General features: G+C 35.0%; 1 protein-coding gene across 13 annotated transcripts in view; it reads left to right on the forward strand.

Annotated features, from left to right (window-relative positions):
* Window positions 1-12510, forward strand: part of AGFG1 (ArfGAP with FG repeats 1) — a 66025-nt gene extending 53515 nt beyond the window's left edge. For 4 of the 13 annotated variants that reach the window (XM_072961767.1, XM_072961774.1, XM_072961777.1 and 1 more), the window contains 7 exons: window positions 266-475; window positions 1560-1749; window positions 4180-4259; window positions 4469-4561; window positions 8427-8585; window positions 9552-9643; window positions 10222-10345. In XM_072961767.1, coding sequence (XP_072817868.1) covers window positions 266-475; window positions 1560-1749; window positions 4180-4259; window positions 4469-4561; window positions 8427-8585; window positions 9552-9643; window positions 10222-10281 — 884 coding nt within the window. In that variant the 3' untranslated portion in view covers window positions 10282-10345. Of the gene's footprint in view, window positions 1-265; window positions 476-1559; window positions 1750-4179; window positions 4260-4468; window positions 4562-8426; window positions 8586-9551; window positions 9644-10221 lie in introns of all 13 variants that reach the window. The other 9 variants (XM_072961770.1, XM_072961778.1, XM_072961773.1 and 6 more) reach the window with 7 other exon arrangements.
* Window positions 12511-18164: the final 5654 nt, after the last annotated feature.

Genomic DNA, 18164 nt, shown 5'->3' on the forward strand with positions numbered 1-18164 from the left:
GGCGAGACGCTCCCCTGTGAGTCATACACTGGAGACTGGAGACTTGTTACCCTGCGTGCTGCCAGGGCCTTTGAAAATCTGGTTTTGCAAATTCTAAAAAGTCATGTGTAGATGATTATAGTTGAATGCCATTTGCCAGATTTTAATTTTAAGAACATAGAATTGCTTATAGAACACTTAAGTTAGGAAAAAAATATCATATACTCTATCAAAGGATATTGGAAAAAGTCTAGCAATTTCAAGTTTTCTGTTTATTCTGTTACAGGTGGAAGTGCTGGATCAGTAAATGCTAATTTTGCTCATTTTGATAACTTCCCCAAATCCTCCAGTGCTGATTTTGGAACCTTCAGTACTTCCCAGAGTCATCAAACAGCATCAGCTGTTAGTAAAGTTCCAGCGAGCAAAGCTGGTCTACAGACTACAGACAAATACGCCGCACTTGCTAATTTAGACAATATCTTCAGTGCTGGGCAAGGTATCGAGCTTTAAACAAATGAATTTGAATATACATATTAAATAGTTCTCTAAATTTGATTGTATTTAAGTTAAATCTGAGGATCTTACACTTTTCTTAGTTGTGTAGAAATTTTGTCTGCACTAAATATTCATGACTGTTTGGCACATTTTGGATCTGAATACCCAATGGAAGGCCTAGAAACTAATTTGTAAACTTCTAGTTTTAAAAGAAGATAATTGACAAAAATTTAATTTTTGTCTTAGAAAGCTTTATTGTTCTAAGGTCATAAAGGGCCAAGGAATCTTATTAATAGAGCTGATTGGAGGATTATTTGGTGATTTCTATGATATATTAATTTACAACTATTTTCTATTACTATTTTGGTATTTATTAAAAGACAAAACAAAACATGACATTTACAGTGTATTTTGATACTCAGTTTTGGTGTAAGACTGGTATTTTGCATAGTGCATAGTGCAGTGGGGAACAGCAAGGGTCTACTTTCAGACTAGATTTTGCTTCCTGATTTCAGAGCTTGCTTTCTCATTTACCCTCCAAAATGAGGGTAATAGAAACAGCATTGAACTTACAGAGTTGTATTATATGTGTTATTGCACTTAAGGCATTTAGAACAGTGGCTGGCACATAGTAAGTGTTCTGTAAATATTTCCTCTTGCTACTATCTCTAATGTTTTCATTAACAACTCTGGGAAAATGAGGTCATTAATAGGTTTTTCACATAGGTCCAGCACTTTATGATACATACATACGTTCACTTGAATGAGATGTCCCATCTTGCAGATGTTAACGTAGCACTCCGAGAATTTCTTCTTCATGTGTAATCTAGACATGTCATTGGTACTGGGTATTAGTTTTTGTTTCAGAAACAGTATTTTGTCTTTATCAGAGTGGTATGTATAGCAACAAATCTTGTCCAGTATTTTCTAGATTATTTATTAGGTAAGACTCTTAAAATCGTGTCCATTTGTTTGCTTAGCTCCAAATCAGTTTTAAATTTACACGTGTTTCACTGCAGATGTGTTTGCTAAGTTGAAAGCATAAGTTAAAATTTTTGATGTAATTTGTTTTTGTTTGTTTGCAGGTGGTGATCAGGGTAGTGGCTTTGGGACCACAGGCAAAGCTCCTGTTGGTTCTGTGGTTTCAGTTCCCAGTCAGTCAAGTGCATCTTCAGACAAGTATGCAGCCCTGGCAGAACTGGACAGTGTTTTCAGCTCTGCAGCCACCTCCAGCAACGCATACACTTCGACGAGTAATGCTAGCAGGTGCCTCGTGTTAGTCTGTGTTCCTGCTTTGTGTGCTATCTTTTGAGCTTTTTTTCAGCTCTGAATAATACTGTTAAACAATGACTAGACTATTTGGGGCCTAATTTAAAGATACTTAAATATTTTTGTAAGTTTGAGGAAACTGAGTTTAAATTTTTAATTAGAATATAATCCTTGAGTAATTGCCATAATTTTATCTTTCTAGTTAATTGAAGGTTTTGTTACTTTTCTTCCTTGAACACTAAAATGTAATTAAGAGTATGTACACATCTCAAAATGGACAGTTATGTACATATTTAACTGTATATAACTCAGCAAAGGATCCATTTATAAAATTACTTACTTTTAAGGTATAGTTTTCAGTCATGAAGACTAAACACTGAAGGTAATGTCTTGTAGCCTGGGTTGTAAATAAACATTTTTAGAAGTGTTTGCACCAGAACCCAAGACTAATTCTATATCTCTTTTGTCATACTGGCATTTATAAATAGACATATTTGTTAACTGTGTTCATATGTGTCTGGTGTAAGGAATTCTTAGCAGCAGGAAGTCTGTCACATTTTAACAACATTAGATCTTTAAAAACTTCTAGTTTTGACTTCTTCATTTTTGAGTTGAGGAAGCAGGCCCAGAGGTACAGGTGACTTATCCAATGTCTTATCCATCTCTTAGTTTTCCATTCCTGCATATTGTCTCCTTTTTTTTTTTGTTATCCGAGTAGCTTTTTATTTCCCTTCAGCAGCTTTTCCAGAGAGAAATAATAGGATTCTAACAGTTAACTACTTGGGCTCACCCTCCAGTAATAAATTTTCTGTGTGGCAGATGGGAAGAGTTGAACCCAAAGAATAAAATTTAGAGTATTTATGTATTTTTTGCCTTATTAATGTTGTCTGCATTAGGCATGTATAATAGCTGTAGCACGGTGGCGGTAAAATCTGGAAACATAGACAGGTATACATAACGAAGTGGTTTATTGGGATCACAGTGTACTACGTAAGTGGTCCACAGAGTGTGATCCTTGGAATGTTTGAAGTACCTGAGACCCATTCAAGGGGTCTTTGAGGTTAAAACTAAATTCATAATAATTCTGAGAGGTTATTTGTGTTTTCAGTAATTGACATTGGTATGATGGTGCAAAAACAATGGCAGGTAAAACTTGGTGGTGCCTTAGCATGAATTATGGCTGTAGCACCAAGCTGTACAAGTAGACATCTAGTAGTTGTTACGTTCCTCACCATCACACATTCAGTTTTACCTAGGAGTTCTTTGGATGTAGTTTTTATTATAAATATACTTAATGAAGCAGTGAAGGAATTAAAGCTTATTAAATCTTGACCCTTAAATATATCTTCTTAATTTTCTGTGTGTTGAAGTAAGATACTCATCAAGTAGCTTTGCTGCATATTGAAGTATGAAACTGTCTTGAGGAAAATCAGTTTGTGTGGTTGTTTGAGTTGTGGAATGAACCAGCCACTTGTCTTACGGAACACTGTTTCTCCTTGAAAGTGTGACTGATAGACAACCATGGTTATTCAGATACGGATATTTGGTACACAGTTTCTCAGAAATGAAATTTTAAGTTTTGTCACTTTAAGGAAAATAACTGATGAAATACAAACTCTCAAGCAAATACTAGAATTTTGGAAAATTAATTGGCCATCATGAGTTTAAAAGCTTCCCATTACTTTTCCGATGAGATGGGTGATACTATTAGTGATTATAATTTTTTTTTTATTTTGCATAAGGAAATGTTTTGACATTTTGAAGATTGGTGTCAGGTTTTTTCCAAATGATATAAAATTAATAAAAGATTCATTTAAAGTGCAAGGTAGACTACTGGATAGTCCTTTGAGAGGGTACATAAAATTTCATGAATATAGTTTAAAATTCCATAATGCAACTATCCTTTAGGAAACTGTCACTGTTACTTTTGGTATGATATCAAGGAAAATATCCATAGTTATCTGAAAAAGCTATTAAAATTCTTCCATTTTATTCAAGTATGAAACTATGTGAGGCCAGTTTTTCTTTATGTAAACAATGTATCACAGCAGATTGATCTTATGTGAAGCCAGCCATTAAAGAGATTTGCAACAGTATCAGTCTCATGAAGTTCCTTTTGTTTTAGAAAATATAGTTACTTATAAAAGTGCTACTTATGTTAGCATATAACGGCTTTATTGTTATTTTTAAATGAATAAAATCTTTTAATTTATATTTTAATTGATGTATTATATATTGGTAAATATAGCAACTTAAGGTTCTTTGGGGTTCTCAGTGAGTTTTCAGAACGTAAATGAGTCCTGAGACTTAGGAACTGATGTGTGATACATAGTATGTTGAATATTACTTGTTTCCACATTCTATGACAACCTTTAGATTACCCTTGCTGTATTTATTTTTCCTTAAAATATGAACTCTTTCAATATTTATTTTCAGTAATGTTTTTGGAACAGTGCCAGTGGGTGCTTCTGCACAGACCCAGCCTGCTTCTTCAAGTGTGCCTGCTCCGTTTGGAGGTATGTGTTTCTGGTCCATACACTGGTTTTTACGGAGTCCAAATATATGTAATATAGGTCTTTCTTAGGGATAACGGAAGACAATTAAAGCAGCAATTTATTATCAGAAAGCTCTAGTTTTCTGTCTTCATAAATATGTAAACAAATACTTTCAGTAATTGAACACAAATGTATTAGGATTTTATAGTGTATTTTATAATTTTTTAAAGCTACACCTTCTACAAATCCATTTGTTGCTGCTGCTGGTCCTTCTGTGGCATCTTCTACAAATCCATTTCAGACCAATGCCAGAGGAGCGACAGGTAAGAAATAAATATAAATTACAGAACAATAAGCTTTGGAAAAGGTCTATATTATAAAGAGACCATGTGAAGAACATCAGAAAATAAGGTTTCTTTATTACTGAAGTGAATATAAAGTGGATGGAATAGTTTGTCCATAAAGACATATGCTAGCTGAAAGTTTACAAAATCCTTGAATTTTAATGTTTGAAAAGGGACCCTAGGAGTTATCTAGTGCCGGCCACTTCCCAGTCAGAACTTTCATTTTTTTCCAGGTGAGGAAGCCCAAGCATGGAGATAATAATAAAAAGTAACGATGTACTGATACATGGCACAACATGGATGAACCTTGAAGACATTAGGCTCAGTAAGGGAAGTTAGTGGCAGAATACCACTTAGTGTATGGTTCCATTCATATGCTCTGTCCAGGAGGGGCCGATCTATAGACAGAAATCGGGAGGGGAATGTAGGTTTGGAGTTTCGTTTAGTTGAGGAGGGGGAGGATGTTCTAAAGTTAGATTGTGATGGTGGTTGTACACCAAGTGAAAACACTGAATTCTACTTTAAGTGGACAAACTGTATGATATGCGAATTATATCTCAAAAAAGCTTGTTTAAGCAAGTCTAAAATATTGTTACGGCAGCCTAGAACTGGAGCTTAGCCAGGGCATCACTGTTGCAGATTGAGGTGCAGTAATTATATTGGGTTAACAATCACTGTTGACTAAAAGTCAGTTTTTGCCAGTGTGTTTTGTAGAATATGTGTCCTGATATGCTGTTACCAGTACTCCATGGAAGGGGTTCGGTACCCAAATACATGGTAAATGCTCGGTTAGACAAAACTGGTATTGTTAATGCAGAATTTCTGAGCCTTTACTGCACTCTAAGAAAGGCGATAAACATAGTGACCAGACTGTTTGTCACAGAACCCTTTCCCCTCAATTAATAACCTTTTATTGAATTTAGAACATGCTATTGAAAAAATGTTTCTAAGTTAGCAAGAAAAAAATATATTTATTGGATATTTACTCTGTAGCACGTTTAATCACAGCAGCTTTGCCAAGTAGGTGTTTATTATCCCTGTCCCTTCACTCCCTGTTTGTGAATGAGGAAACTGAGGCTTATTACAGAGTTAAATAATATCCTGTAATTAGAAAATGACAGAACTAAGACTGAACTGCTCTAATCTCTCAATCGCTTTATTTCTACAAATTCAGTTGGTTAATTTTGCTAGTTTAAAATGCGTAGGCATAATTTAGAAACAGTCGCACTGCAGATCGCTAAAACAGACATAAGACAGTTCTAGTACTTAACAACCTAAGTTTGCTTTCTATTACATTCATTTATATGTAACCTGTCTGACCCCAGGCATGCCAGGTAAGATCTGCACAAGATGTGTTTTTCTTCTCTCTTTCTCAGCCGTAATGTTTTAAACTGACAGTGCTGCTCACCTTTCTGGTGAGCTACACTGAATCATCTCCCCTTTGTGATACGTAATTAGTTCACTTGAGTTATCGTTACGCATTTCTAGTTAATGTATGAAGTTGTAAATAAAACAAACACTGTTTAGGTACTTCCTCCAGGATTTGGCTTTTTAGATGTTAAAGGTAGATGCTAGATCATTTTAGATGATTCTCTGAATTATTGGATGTAACTCGTGAGGCCTAGAAAAGTCTTTTTATTGATATAGTTGTATCTTCACATGAAAAAAAAGGTGACATTTATTTAACAGATAGACTTCATAAATGTTTCTTGATTTGGTGCTTGTTTTTCTGGTATTACTCTAATCTCCCGTTTATTTCAAACTGTAAATATTAGTGTCATGAATATAGTCGAAATAAAAAGACTGGATGTGTTTTTATTATGTATTTTTATGCTACCCACTTTGTAATAGTACATTCTAATTTTAGAACTTTTCAATGAAACGAATTTACTTTTATTTTGACAATGGTTATTCATAAGTTAATTGACATTGGTCTCTTTATGGCTTTCCATAAGGCCTTTCTGGAGCAATGCATTCTCAAGTGTTTCCTCACGCTCATTTTGGTAGGTGGCCACAGCTAATACCTAGATTTGTGTGGCGATTTGTCTACCTGCTTGTGGAAGCTTCTGCTAGTGTTCTGGATCCCTGCATGTGGAATTAAGTTTTTCCATGTTTTAAAATGAAGTGGGCATGGATATGTGGCATTGGGAATACATTATATTAAAGTTACCTGAAAATCTTGTGGTGATTTATGTTTTAATGCTGAAAAGCTATTGTATTGCTTACACATGGTCACATTAGAATGTTAATAGCTTTTTCGATTATTTTTCTTAAGTTTGAATTCATAGTACTTTGAGTGACACCTTTTCAATGTACCAAACCATTTGACCACATTATTCCATGGAGTTTGGTTTTGCTTAACTGTATCCAACTTTTGCTTTTTAGTGCTTTCTTAAAAAGCGGTTTGTCAGCCATGTCAGTGCCTGTTGTCTGTTACGAAGCCCTCCTGTTCCTTTGCAGTGTGCTTATTAGTCTAATTCACTTGCTTCCCAGTGGCTTATTTCGCCTTTTCTCTTACCGATAATAAAAAGTAGTATTTAAAACTTGACAGTTTAATTAGGTCCTTTGAGGAAAATTGCATTGTTTTAAAAATTAAGATTATGAAGATTACTTTGGGCAACATCTATAACATGATTTTTTTTAATAAAAGATAATTCTGTGTAGCTTTTTTAGTATTAATTTCTGTGCCTTTAATCAGTAATCAAATTGGTAAATTTTTTTAAATCAGGAAATTCAGTGAATTATGTTTTTTGATAGCATCATGCTGAAAATGTCTCACTTTGTAATTTCTAGTACTCTGTATTAAAAGCAACATTATTGGCTCTTAGTTCACTAAGGCCTTTCCTGGAACATACAGTTGGAAGGTTCTGTTTTGAATCTTTACTAGCAATAAGTAATATGTTGTTCTGCTACTTTATGTTTTATATAATGTGAATTAGTTCATAAAGTAATTTGTAAATGGGGGAGTGACAGCAGCATACTGTATATGTAGCTCTAGTTCACACATGAATTTCCCCAACTTGTGCGTCAATGCTTTATTCCATCAGTAGTGGCTGGACATGGCGAGCCATGGAGCAGTACTATATTGGACACAGTGTCGTTTACCCTGCATTCTTTGTCTTTTCTAAGAATGCTTATTTCATTTCCTTTTCAATCTTTGAGTAGCTTGCCCCAATTTCTCTAACTCATCAGTCCTAACCTTCTTTTTACCCCTAATCCAAAGCAGTCTTCATTTACTTTCCAAAAAAGTAATAGTAGTTCATATATTTTAAATTGTGCTACTGTTTTCCTTAGGATCCTTACCCCTTTTTTTAATTTGGTTACAAAGCTGCATAGGTTTTCTGTGGCCTGCCTCTAACCCTATTTCTCCTATAAGTATTGTTATTTTTAGTGAACTATTTTGCAGAGGTTTTACATTTTTTTCCAGGAACACATATATTACATTATAGCAGACAGTTCACTAGATACAATGAAATATTGACTGTTTACTGTGGGCAGTAGAAGAAAACGTAAAAACGCATTCGCTGGCGTACACGTGAACTGCCTGACGATGGGCTTGAAGAGTAGACTGCTGCTTTGACTCAGACTTTAATTACTTTGAGAAATTTCCTTGTGATTTCAAATAGTTTCATTCTGGTCATTGGGTTTAAGGAGAACAAATTTTATAAATTATGTTTAAATGTATGGTGCTAAAACTTACTACTAAGTTTGTTGGAGTTTTGGAATTTAAAATACATCTCAACTGTTTTTCAAGGTAGATGGTACCTATTGTATAATGTTGAGTATGAGCAACAAAACCTACCCTCCTGTATGTAAGTGACCAGCCTTTCTTTTCTCCTGTCAGCAGCGACCTTTGGCACTGCATCAATGAGCATGCCGGCAGGGTTCGGTACTCCCGCTCCCTATAGTCTTCCCACCAGCTTTAGCGGCAGCTTCCAGCAGCCTGCCTTCCCAGCCCAGGCGGCTTTCCCTCAGCAGACAGCTTTTTCTCAACAGCCCAATGGTAAGACCTAACATTGGCTATCTGTAAGTGAACTTTAGGTATCCTTTATGTATCATTAAGTTACCTGTTTGGGCTGAAAGGCTTATCTAAAGAATGCTGTAGCATTACGTGTTGAATGTTTACCACACACACACAGAAGCTTTTGATTATTTGGGCCTCAGAAAATTGATATAGTAAACTTTTGTGACTAGATTACAGATTTAGGCGAAATCAGAGACTAAATAGCACCTTCTCTTTCTCAGAATCTCCAGTGTCTTTCTTACTAATTTATCTTCTGTGTTGTAATATGCCTCTTGATGTTAAAAGGAAACTTTATAGAGTGTGTTTTGCATCAGAGAATCTATTGTTTCTGCTATTTTGTAAAAGTTTTTTTTTTTAAGTGACAGACTAATATTCTGAATAGGTAACTGTTGTGGTTAGAGTTTATTGCTTGTTTTTAGGAAGATTCACTGGAGACCAGTTTATGTTATTTTGTTTGTTTTTGCCCATTTTGCTCATTTGCTAAAGTTTGAAGTCCCTGGATTTGAACATTATTCTTGAATTACAGTTAACACATTTTCTTTTTAAAAGTGATTTAAAAATGTTTGGAAATATGGTCCACAACAGAGCCATAATGACAAAACATTTCCTAAGGAGTACTGTGATGTTCGTATAGAAACCATTGTGTTGTCTTCACAGCCCCTCTCAAACAGTCACAAGCTCATCTCTTAGTTAAATCCTTTGTCAGCAGTTTACGTAGCTGAGACAAACTGGAATGAATCATTTCTGGAGAGTTACTGTAAGCTCTTTTAAGACGTGCCACTGGAAGGTTGCTATTTGAAAGGGCATGAGACCCAACAAGCTAAGAGTGATGTTTTATTATTGTTACCCTGGTAGGAATTTCTCTGAAACTCATTATGAAGCTTTATAAGCAGCAGATCGTCTCTTAAAGGTATGGGTTATAATTGGTGGTTCTGTTTTAATAAGGTGCAGGTTTTGCAGCATTTGGACAAAGCAAGCCAGTGGTAACCCCTTTTGGTCAAGTTGCAGCTGCTGGAGTGTCTAGTAATCCTTTTATGGTAAGTGAGGTGTAAGCTGTTGCATTGTTTTCAGATTGGGAGGAGCAGGATATGATTCCTCCTAGATGCTCTTTGGTAGTCTAGTGATGTGACGGTGCAGGATCGTACAAACTGAGGTAGCCATTGTGCATGGTCCCTTTTTGACTTATGGAGACACACGTTAATCGGTTGCAGATCAAAGCATTGATAGTAAATAAGCTATTTTATACATGAAATGTATCTGCTTTCTTGTAGAAATAATGCTTTATGAAAGGGTGTAGATTTAGTGAACAATGTGAAAAAGGGATGTTAAGTCAGAGGTTTGGTTTGAATCATAAATGCATTTTTTAGGGCCAAGTCCATTCTTAGAATCTATTAGGAGCATGTAAAATAATGGCTCTAAAAGGCACAGCACAGTGCCTGATACCTATAGCTTTATTACAGTATGTTGCTAATGACAATAATGAATAAATATCATTGTCAATAATCATAGAATCTTTAAGTATTAAATAAAATTTAATTAAATGACATTTAATATCATATTTCCCCCACACACTGCTCTTATTTGTCTGTTTATTTTGTCTTATGTTTTCCTTTAGACTGGTGCACCGACAGGACAATTTCCAACAGGAAGCTCATCAACCAATCCTTTCTTATAGCCTTATACAGACACTTAAATGGGACGAACTTTTACGTGGTCACATTACATCTCTCCGCCTCTTGCACTGTTGTCTTGTTTCACTGATCTTAGCTTTAAACACAAGAGAAGTCTTTAAAAAGCCTGCATTGTGTATTAAACACCAGGTAATATGTGCAGAACAGAGGGCTCCAGTAACAACTTTTAACCTGTGAATTGGCAAAAAAAAAAAAAAAAGAAGAAGAAGAAGAAAGTAGCGGTATCATGTATATTACAAATTGGCTAATACTAAGTTATTGCAGATACCACATTCATTATGCTGCAGTACTGTACATATTTTTCTTAGAAATTAGCTATTTGTGCATATCAGTATTTGTAACTTTAACACATTGTTATGTGAGAAATGTTACTGGGGAAATAGATCAGCCACTTTTAAGGTGCTGTCATATATCTTGGAATGAATGACCTAAAATCACTTTAACCATTGCTACTGGAAAGTTACAAAGTCAAAATTGGAAGGTTTTATTCATTCTTGAATTTTTCCTTTCTAAAGAGCTCTTCTATTTATACATGCCTAAATTCTTTAAAGATGTAGAGGGATACCTGTCTGCATAATGAAGCTGATCATGTTTTGCTACAGTTTGCAGGTGAAAAAATAAATATTAGAAAATATGCTATTGTTTTTGTGTTCTTGCTGCAATGCCTTTACCAAAGTGGCCTTAAATATGAGTAGTGAATTGAGAACATCTTGAATTCTTAAATTAGAATTTCAGAAGACTTCTAGTGACTAACTTTTATGTCTAAAAGAGAAAATTTTATAAAAAGGCCATGTAGAAAATTTATTAAAACTACTATGACTGCTATATTCAGGAATATGTCAGTGGTAAAGCATTTAAATGTAGCTTGTTAGATTCACCATAATCCTTCTAATTTCTTTGCAACTTCTTAATTTTGTGAAAATTTGTATATATGAAGAATTTGCATGTATGTGTATTTACAAATTTTTTTTAAGTATCTTGAATTCTCAGACTGCAAAAGGCTTATTTTAACTTGATTTTTTTTTTTAAATATTGTCTTTGAATGTATTGGAAGCAGACATGCGTTAACTGTGACATGATTGCACCTCAATTTTTTTTCCTTTGGACAAGCTGATATGAATAGGACATTTGTTTATGTTCATTTCTGGGGGGAAAGAAACTGGAACCCAGTGTTATCTTATAGTATACTTTGAAAAGGCAGTGATACTAATGTTTAGTTATATCTTTATGTTAATATTCAAATGAATTTGTTTAAATATTTATATGATGCCTCATTCATCCAGTGATAATCTAGCAATCTTATCAAAACAGAACACAACTGAGAAACTTGTAATAGTCTTTAAAAAAATGCCTTTGAGCAGCCCACATTAAGTCACAAAGTTTGTATGTTAGAGCTCATGCATTTGTTCTTATGTGAAATTCTGATGAATAGGTTTCCCAGCCCATAGCTGATTAGCAGTTCAGAAATGATGGCTTGAAAGGAGGGAGTTAGAAAAATCTGTGAAGAGCATACACTGTTGAAGACCAGTTAGTGTAGGCACAGCCCACCCAGCCTAGAGGACATCACTATTACGTCATCTTCTGATAGTTGTCTATTACTGTGACTCTGTGTCATCAAGAAAAGGTGAAATCACATATATAAATATGTGATACATGTTTGGAAAGTTTGTTAGAATGACGAAAACTGTGTTTAAAGCTTCGGTATTAAAAGAGGTGAACATGAGTTTCCTCAAACATCATGCATTCATGTTGAATACCTTTTCCAGTGGTGACTACATGAGTTATTTTCACACTATATTAAAATCTGTGTCGAGTTTTAGACTTGTTAAAACACTGTTCATTGCATATCTGGCTGAATGTATGGTTGTCTGAACTGTTCTGATAAGCAAGAAGACTGGGAAATTTCTGCCCCTTTTCTGAGCAGTATGTCTCTTCTGTTAGAATTAAATGAATGCTGCAAAGGTTTGGGTGTGTGTTGATGTATACTTGAATTGTCTCTGCATTTTGGGGTCTCCTTTCAGACCCCTTCTCATAGAGGGAATACTTAAGAAATGTCTTTGGATTTCTATGTTTTAGATTGTATTGGGTCCCAATTAACTCATGTACAAAGTTATGCTATACAGTTGTAGGCTGTTACCCAATCAACCTACCAGGCTTTCCATCTAAGAAATAAGTAAATTAAATGGTTATTATTAAAATAATTTTAAAGACTATTTTTTTCTGGGTAAATCTTGAAGTTTGTAATTAAGTGGGAACTCTTACTGACTTTAAATGAGTGCTTATAAAATCAAAATGCTTAGTGTAAAAAGTGATTCAGCTTTAATGTGGATTTAAATCTTCTGTTAGACTATTGTATCAGATTTGCTTCTGGTCTTATATAGACCATCAGAATTGTGTTGAGTGCTGAAGAGGAGAAAATACTCAAAAGGTGACAAGAATGAAGACTCAAGTTCCTGACGTACTGGCTGAATCTGATCTTCTCTCCTGTGTTTGCTCAGGAAAGAAAATTGTCTTTTCTTTTAGGGTGGCAGACTTTACTGATATAGTTTAAAGGCATGTTTTACTCTCGTTTCTGTGAAAATAGAGATTAGGTCATCATTTTCTTCCATAAAATAATTCTTTCTGTAAATTTGAAGAAGTGTCTCAGTGCTCCCTTTACTTGTGAGGTGCCCCTCCTCCCCTGGCTGGTGCAGTGCCTGTCAGTTGGAAAAATGGAGAGATAGTGGCTGCTTTTACCATGTCACAGTACCCGGGGTTCTGAAACATTCTGGTCTCAGGACCATCAACTCTTAAATTATGGAGGATCCCTAAGGAGCTTTTGTTTATGTAACTTATATTTATCAGAACTTGCTATGTTGGAAATTAATAGACATATTTATAAAACATGCTTATTCATTTAAATATAACAGTAATAAACTCATTATATGTTAACATAAATACCATTTTGGATGACAACTGTTTTCCAAAAACAGTTACTTAGAATGCCATTGTTGTACATTTTGCACATCTCTTTAGTGCCTGGCTTAATAGAAGCAGTGGGATTCTCATACTTTTTCACATTGCCGTTCTTTTTGTATCATATGGCCTGTGGGCACTGGAAAAGCCCACTGTGCACTTGGGAAACCATGAGTGAAGCAGACATACAACATTTCAGTAGTAGTATGAGAATAGTTTTGACCTTGGGTTTGGGGGACCCTTAAGGGTCTTCAGACCACACACTGAGAACCACTGCATTACACTTTAAATTTCTGTGTTTCTGGAACAACAGTGTTTAGTTGTAGGGCAAACATCCTACTCCCTAAACTTCTGAGTGTTTTTGTTGGCTTAATGGGGAAAATTCCAGTTGAAATTGCAAACTTAATTTCAACATTGTTTTCTGGGTTTTCCTCCTTCTATTTTTATTTGAAAGCTTTTCAATAATGATGAAATTGGTGAATATCTCCTTTTTTTTTTTAAAGGATATTGCAAGTTCTGACTTGGTTATTGGTGTTTATTTTGGAATCATTTACTATTCTGACCACTTAGAAATGGTGTAATTGTTTGGTGGGAACTATCAAATAGCTATTTTTAAAAAACCACCTTGCTGAAGAAAAGTTTGAAATGAAGAATAATTTCTCCCATGTTTATAGTTAAAGAATTTTAGCTCTGTTTGTGTATGTATACCCACACACACACACACATACATTTTTAAAAATAAAAGTTGGATTTCTCTAACAAAAATCACTATCCTCCAGGAAGTCAGCTACAATTATAGGACTGTGTTTACTTAAGAAAGAGGTTTGCAAGCGTCCCCTCTGTCCCCACATGGCTTTTAATGCCTTGTCTATTTTTAGAGGAGCACTTCTTGTTGCTTGTCATTTAAACAAAATGTTTTAAAATTCTCTTGAAGACATAGTATTTGAAAAGTAGTTTACACTAAGCAGTCACCACAAGCTGTGGCTTTGTCACTGTTACTTTGGCACACTGAAACGGTGCCATCCCCAGGCAGGCGTGGGCCTTGCTGCTTGGGCCTCTTTGTCCATACGTCTGTGCTCCTGTCCCTAACTTGTGTTCAGAGGAGCTTACCTTGTCTTTGGCCTCCACTTGCAGTGTCAGACTTGTATTAGAAATTACCCTCTAGGGGACTTTATGAAGGTGTTTTTTTTTAAAGTAATGACTTCACAGTAACATGGTGGTATTATGGGGTGTGGGTTTATTTAACTCTTTCAGTATATCAGAAACTTGCTACGTGCTTTCCATGTGTTATATAGTCCTTCAAGTGGACTCAGACTTTAAGGATGAAAGAAGCAAGGTGTAGGCCAATGACAGAGCTTTTGCTCTGGGGAGCACATATTTTATTGTTGGATTTAAGTGTCACATTTATGTGCAAGATATTTTTAAAATCTTAAGAAATTCCAAGAAAGTTGCTTTCTATATCTTATATTCCATAATGTAACCACTTTTAATTTGGATTCCATTCATAATTTGATGGAATCAGTAAGTATTCTCTAGGATTTAAACTTTACTAGTAAATCAGTGGGGTAATTAGTGAATCAGGTTTTAAACTAAAGAGACAGCTGACGTATCACAGTGACTTCTGTTTTGTGAAACAGTCCAACTTTTAAATTAGCCTGTTGTATTGAATTTATCCTCATTAGTTTTTCTTTGTCTATTTTAACACATAGTATGTCATTTAGTAAAATTTTTGTTATGTATTTGAACAAATGAATATATGACCAAGATGTAATCCAGTGTTGTGCTGGTGAATGTTTTTCTTTCATGAAAACGTGCCCTGTTTTGTAATGTTTATGGACATCTGTAGTATAAATACTCTCACCATGGCTGATTTCACCTACTAGTCTGATGTTATTAAACTTGAAGTTAGAAAGAGCGACTCACCGGTCTCTTTGCAGGCTAACTCCAGCACAGCACTGATGATGTAATTCCACAACCCAGTTCATTGAATTTATTGGTTATTTGGTGATTGTATCCAGTATTTGAAGAACCTTTGAACCTTTTGGTTTTTGCTGTTAACTCAGCCAGCATTGGGACACTAGTTTATTTCTAGAAGCGTTCTGGGCACCGAGGCATTCAATTTGGAAAGACCCAAATATTGTGAACCCTGGTTTTAAAAAGTCCAGTTATTGCTTGTGCTAATGTAGAGGCTGCACATTCATGGCGTATACTCTGAATTCTATCTGCAGTTGTGTTTTGTTTGACCATCGCAGTGTTTTAAAAACTTGAATTTTGTGTAGTTTGAAGGGTGTCCACACTCTCAAGGTGGCCACTAGCTTACCATTCCCAATTGTCTGAGCCTCAAGTGTTCAGATGCGTTTTAAGTTCTTTGAATTGGCCTTGGCCAATCTGAGTAGGCACAAAAGGGCTCTTAGGCCACATTTACCTGTTCTGATTTTGGAGTCCTATAAGGACTTATATTTATGATGATATTTTCTGGTGAAGACTTTTGCCAAAAATGTATTTCCTTTCCTGATAGCCTCTATGTGGTCTGCATATTTTATGCCAGTGGATAAGAATTCATATATTTAGCTGTATTTTTGAAATCTGTGCTTGTTCAACTCACACAGCTCTGGAGTTTACTGAAAACAGAGTGCAGTGATTGAGGCTTCTGTAACAAGGAAAAGTGATCTTGGATGAATTATTTTAATTGGTGATTCAGATGCCCATTGATTAATTTCTTAATTGGTTCTTTGGAATTTTGAATAGATGATATCCAAGTTAGTTCTAAACACTGAGAGTTAATTTTAAACTAAATTCTCAACATTTCCCCTCATTCTTGAGTTGGAGGGACAGAAGCAGCAGACACCCCAGGAGCCTTCTAATTTTGACTAAATGACCACGAAGTAGAAGGTAGCAAAGGGTTGTGAATTGATGTTATACAGTGTTTCATCGAATGCTGTGGGTACAATCAGGTTTTTTAAAGACTTTAAAGGTTTTTTTATATGTTACCATAAAATAATAACATGTTTATGATTTTTAAAATCATGCAATATACAAAGGGTATAAAGTGAAAAAGTATGTCTCCTTCCTGTGACTTGATTCCCACATCCCAGGGAAATGTAGTTTCTTGTATTCTTGTACCATCTTTCAGAAATGTTAGCATTTATTTTATATACCTCTCTCTATATATATATATGTATGCCTCTCGCTGTCCTCCCTTATTTTAAATGTATGGTTTTGTAACTTGGTTCTCTTTGTTTAACGTGGTTTATCTTTCCATATTACCACATCCAGCTCTAACTCATTATCTTAATGGCTCCAAGATTTCATTATATGGATCTCCCTTTTAAAGAATATGTTTATAGATTTTTTTCTACTAAAAACATTGTTAAAATGAGAATATCCTTTTGCATATATGAAGGTTAGTCTTGATTCTGCTTGACTGTAAACTCAATAAAATAGACATCATTGAATCTTGACTCTCACCTGCTGATTCAGTATGATCTTATGCTCCCATTAGGAAATTCTTCCATTTAAGGAAGGAAAAATATCCCTCAAATTGACTGTCTTAAAATAAGATATTTGAAAAATCCTGTGCTTTTTAACTGAACTGTGAAGGCATTCAGTTAGTTCATTGAAAGATTGCACAAGTTCCCATCTATTTTGCACCTTAATTTTTCACGACCGTTGGAGCTTCTAAAAGTGCATTTTGGGGCTGTTTTCTATTACTACTTGGTATCGTGCCTTTCCTTGTCTCCATTAGTTTAGGATATGCTTTATTTTTGAGGTGAGAACATAAAATTTAGCTTGGCAAAATCTGCATTTGGGCACAACCACATGTTTTACTGATTATTCCTTCAAAATTAGCTCCCTTTGCCTTAGAAAAGATTTGGGTAATAACTGAAATTTCAGATTCTCATTCCTCACAAGGTTAGAGTCCATAGAATTTAACGTGTATTTACCATTCGTCAAGGATAGGACTTGCTTTCTAAAATAATTTATGAGAAATAACATCAGCCCTGATAACTGATAAAGTATCTTAGCACTTAAGGCTAGGAATAGAGAGAACTTACTGAGAAATCTGAAAGAAAGAATGCGGGCCTTTTTAATCAGCAGGGCATGTCTTGGAAGATGTGTTAATATGCCAAGATTTATGAAGACCGGTCTTAAATGAAGGAGGTGGCCTTGGGTATTGGATAAAAACAGGTTGATTGCAATTTTCGTTTCAAGTTTATGGTAGATAAATTTGGTTAAGTTCTTGTTCATTGTGAAATACCGTTGGAAGAAATTTTTCAAAATAAAGACTCCTGAATTTGTGTACCATTTGAAAGTAGCCTCTTTCCTTTGTCACAGAATACGACGACATCTGGAAAATTGGAAGAATAACCTTTACTTTTGTAATGCACATCATTGCTATTGCTGCCAGGCAGCTCATGCACCTGCTTTTGACTTTTTCCGTTCCATAGTTACACATTGATAACAGCTTTTGTTACTTTTTTGCATTTTAAGTTACAAAACGTCCATTTGTTAAATGCACGTATTTACTGGGAGGAGGGCATAGCTCAGTAGTAGAGTATGTGCTTACGCATGCAAGAGGTCCTGGGTTCAATCCCCAGCACCTCCGTTAAAACCAATCAATCCTAATTACCTCCCCCCCAACAAAAAAAAATTTTAAAGCACATGGTCATTACTGACCTTTCAATATTAAGTTTTTTTTTCTCCCAGAGGATGACTTTTTTCTTGAAATACATGTTGGTCTAGCTTGGTTTTACGTCTTTTTTTTTTTTTTTTTGTAATTGGATTTTAATTACTCTGCTACCTACTGAAATTTAAAAGACAAACAGGGAACTATCTTTAGTCCTTCACACCCCTCATCTTATTTCCTGGTAGTAGTCCCTATTATTTTTTGTGTATCTATCCCAATTATTCT

Source organism: Vicugna pacos, chromosome 5 (genome assembly GCF_048564905.1).
Source record: "Vicugna pacos chromosome 5, VicPac4, whole genome shotgun sequence".
NCBI lineage: Eukaryota > Metazoa > Chordata > Mammalia > Artiodactyla > Camelidae > Vicugna > Vicugna pacos.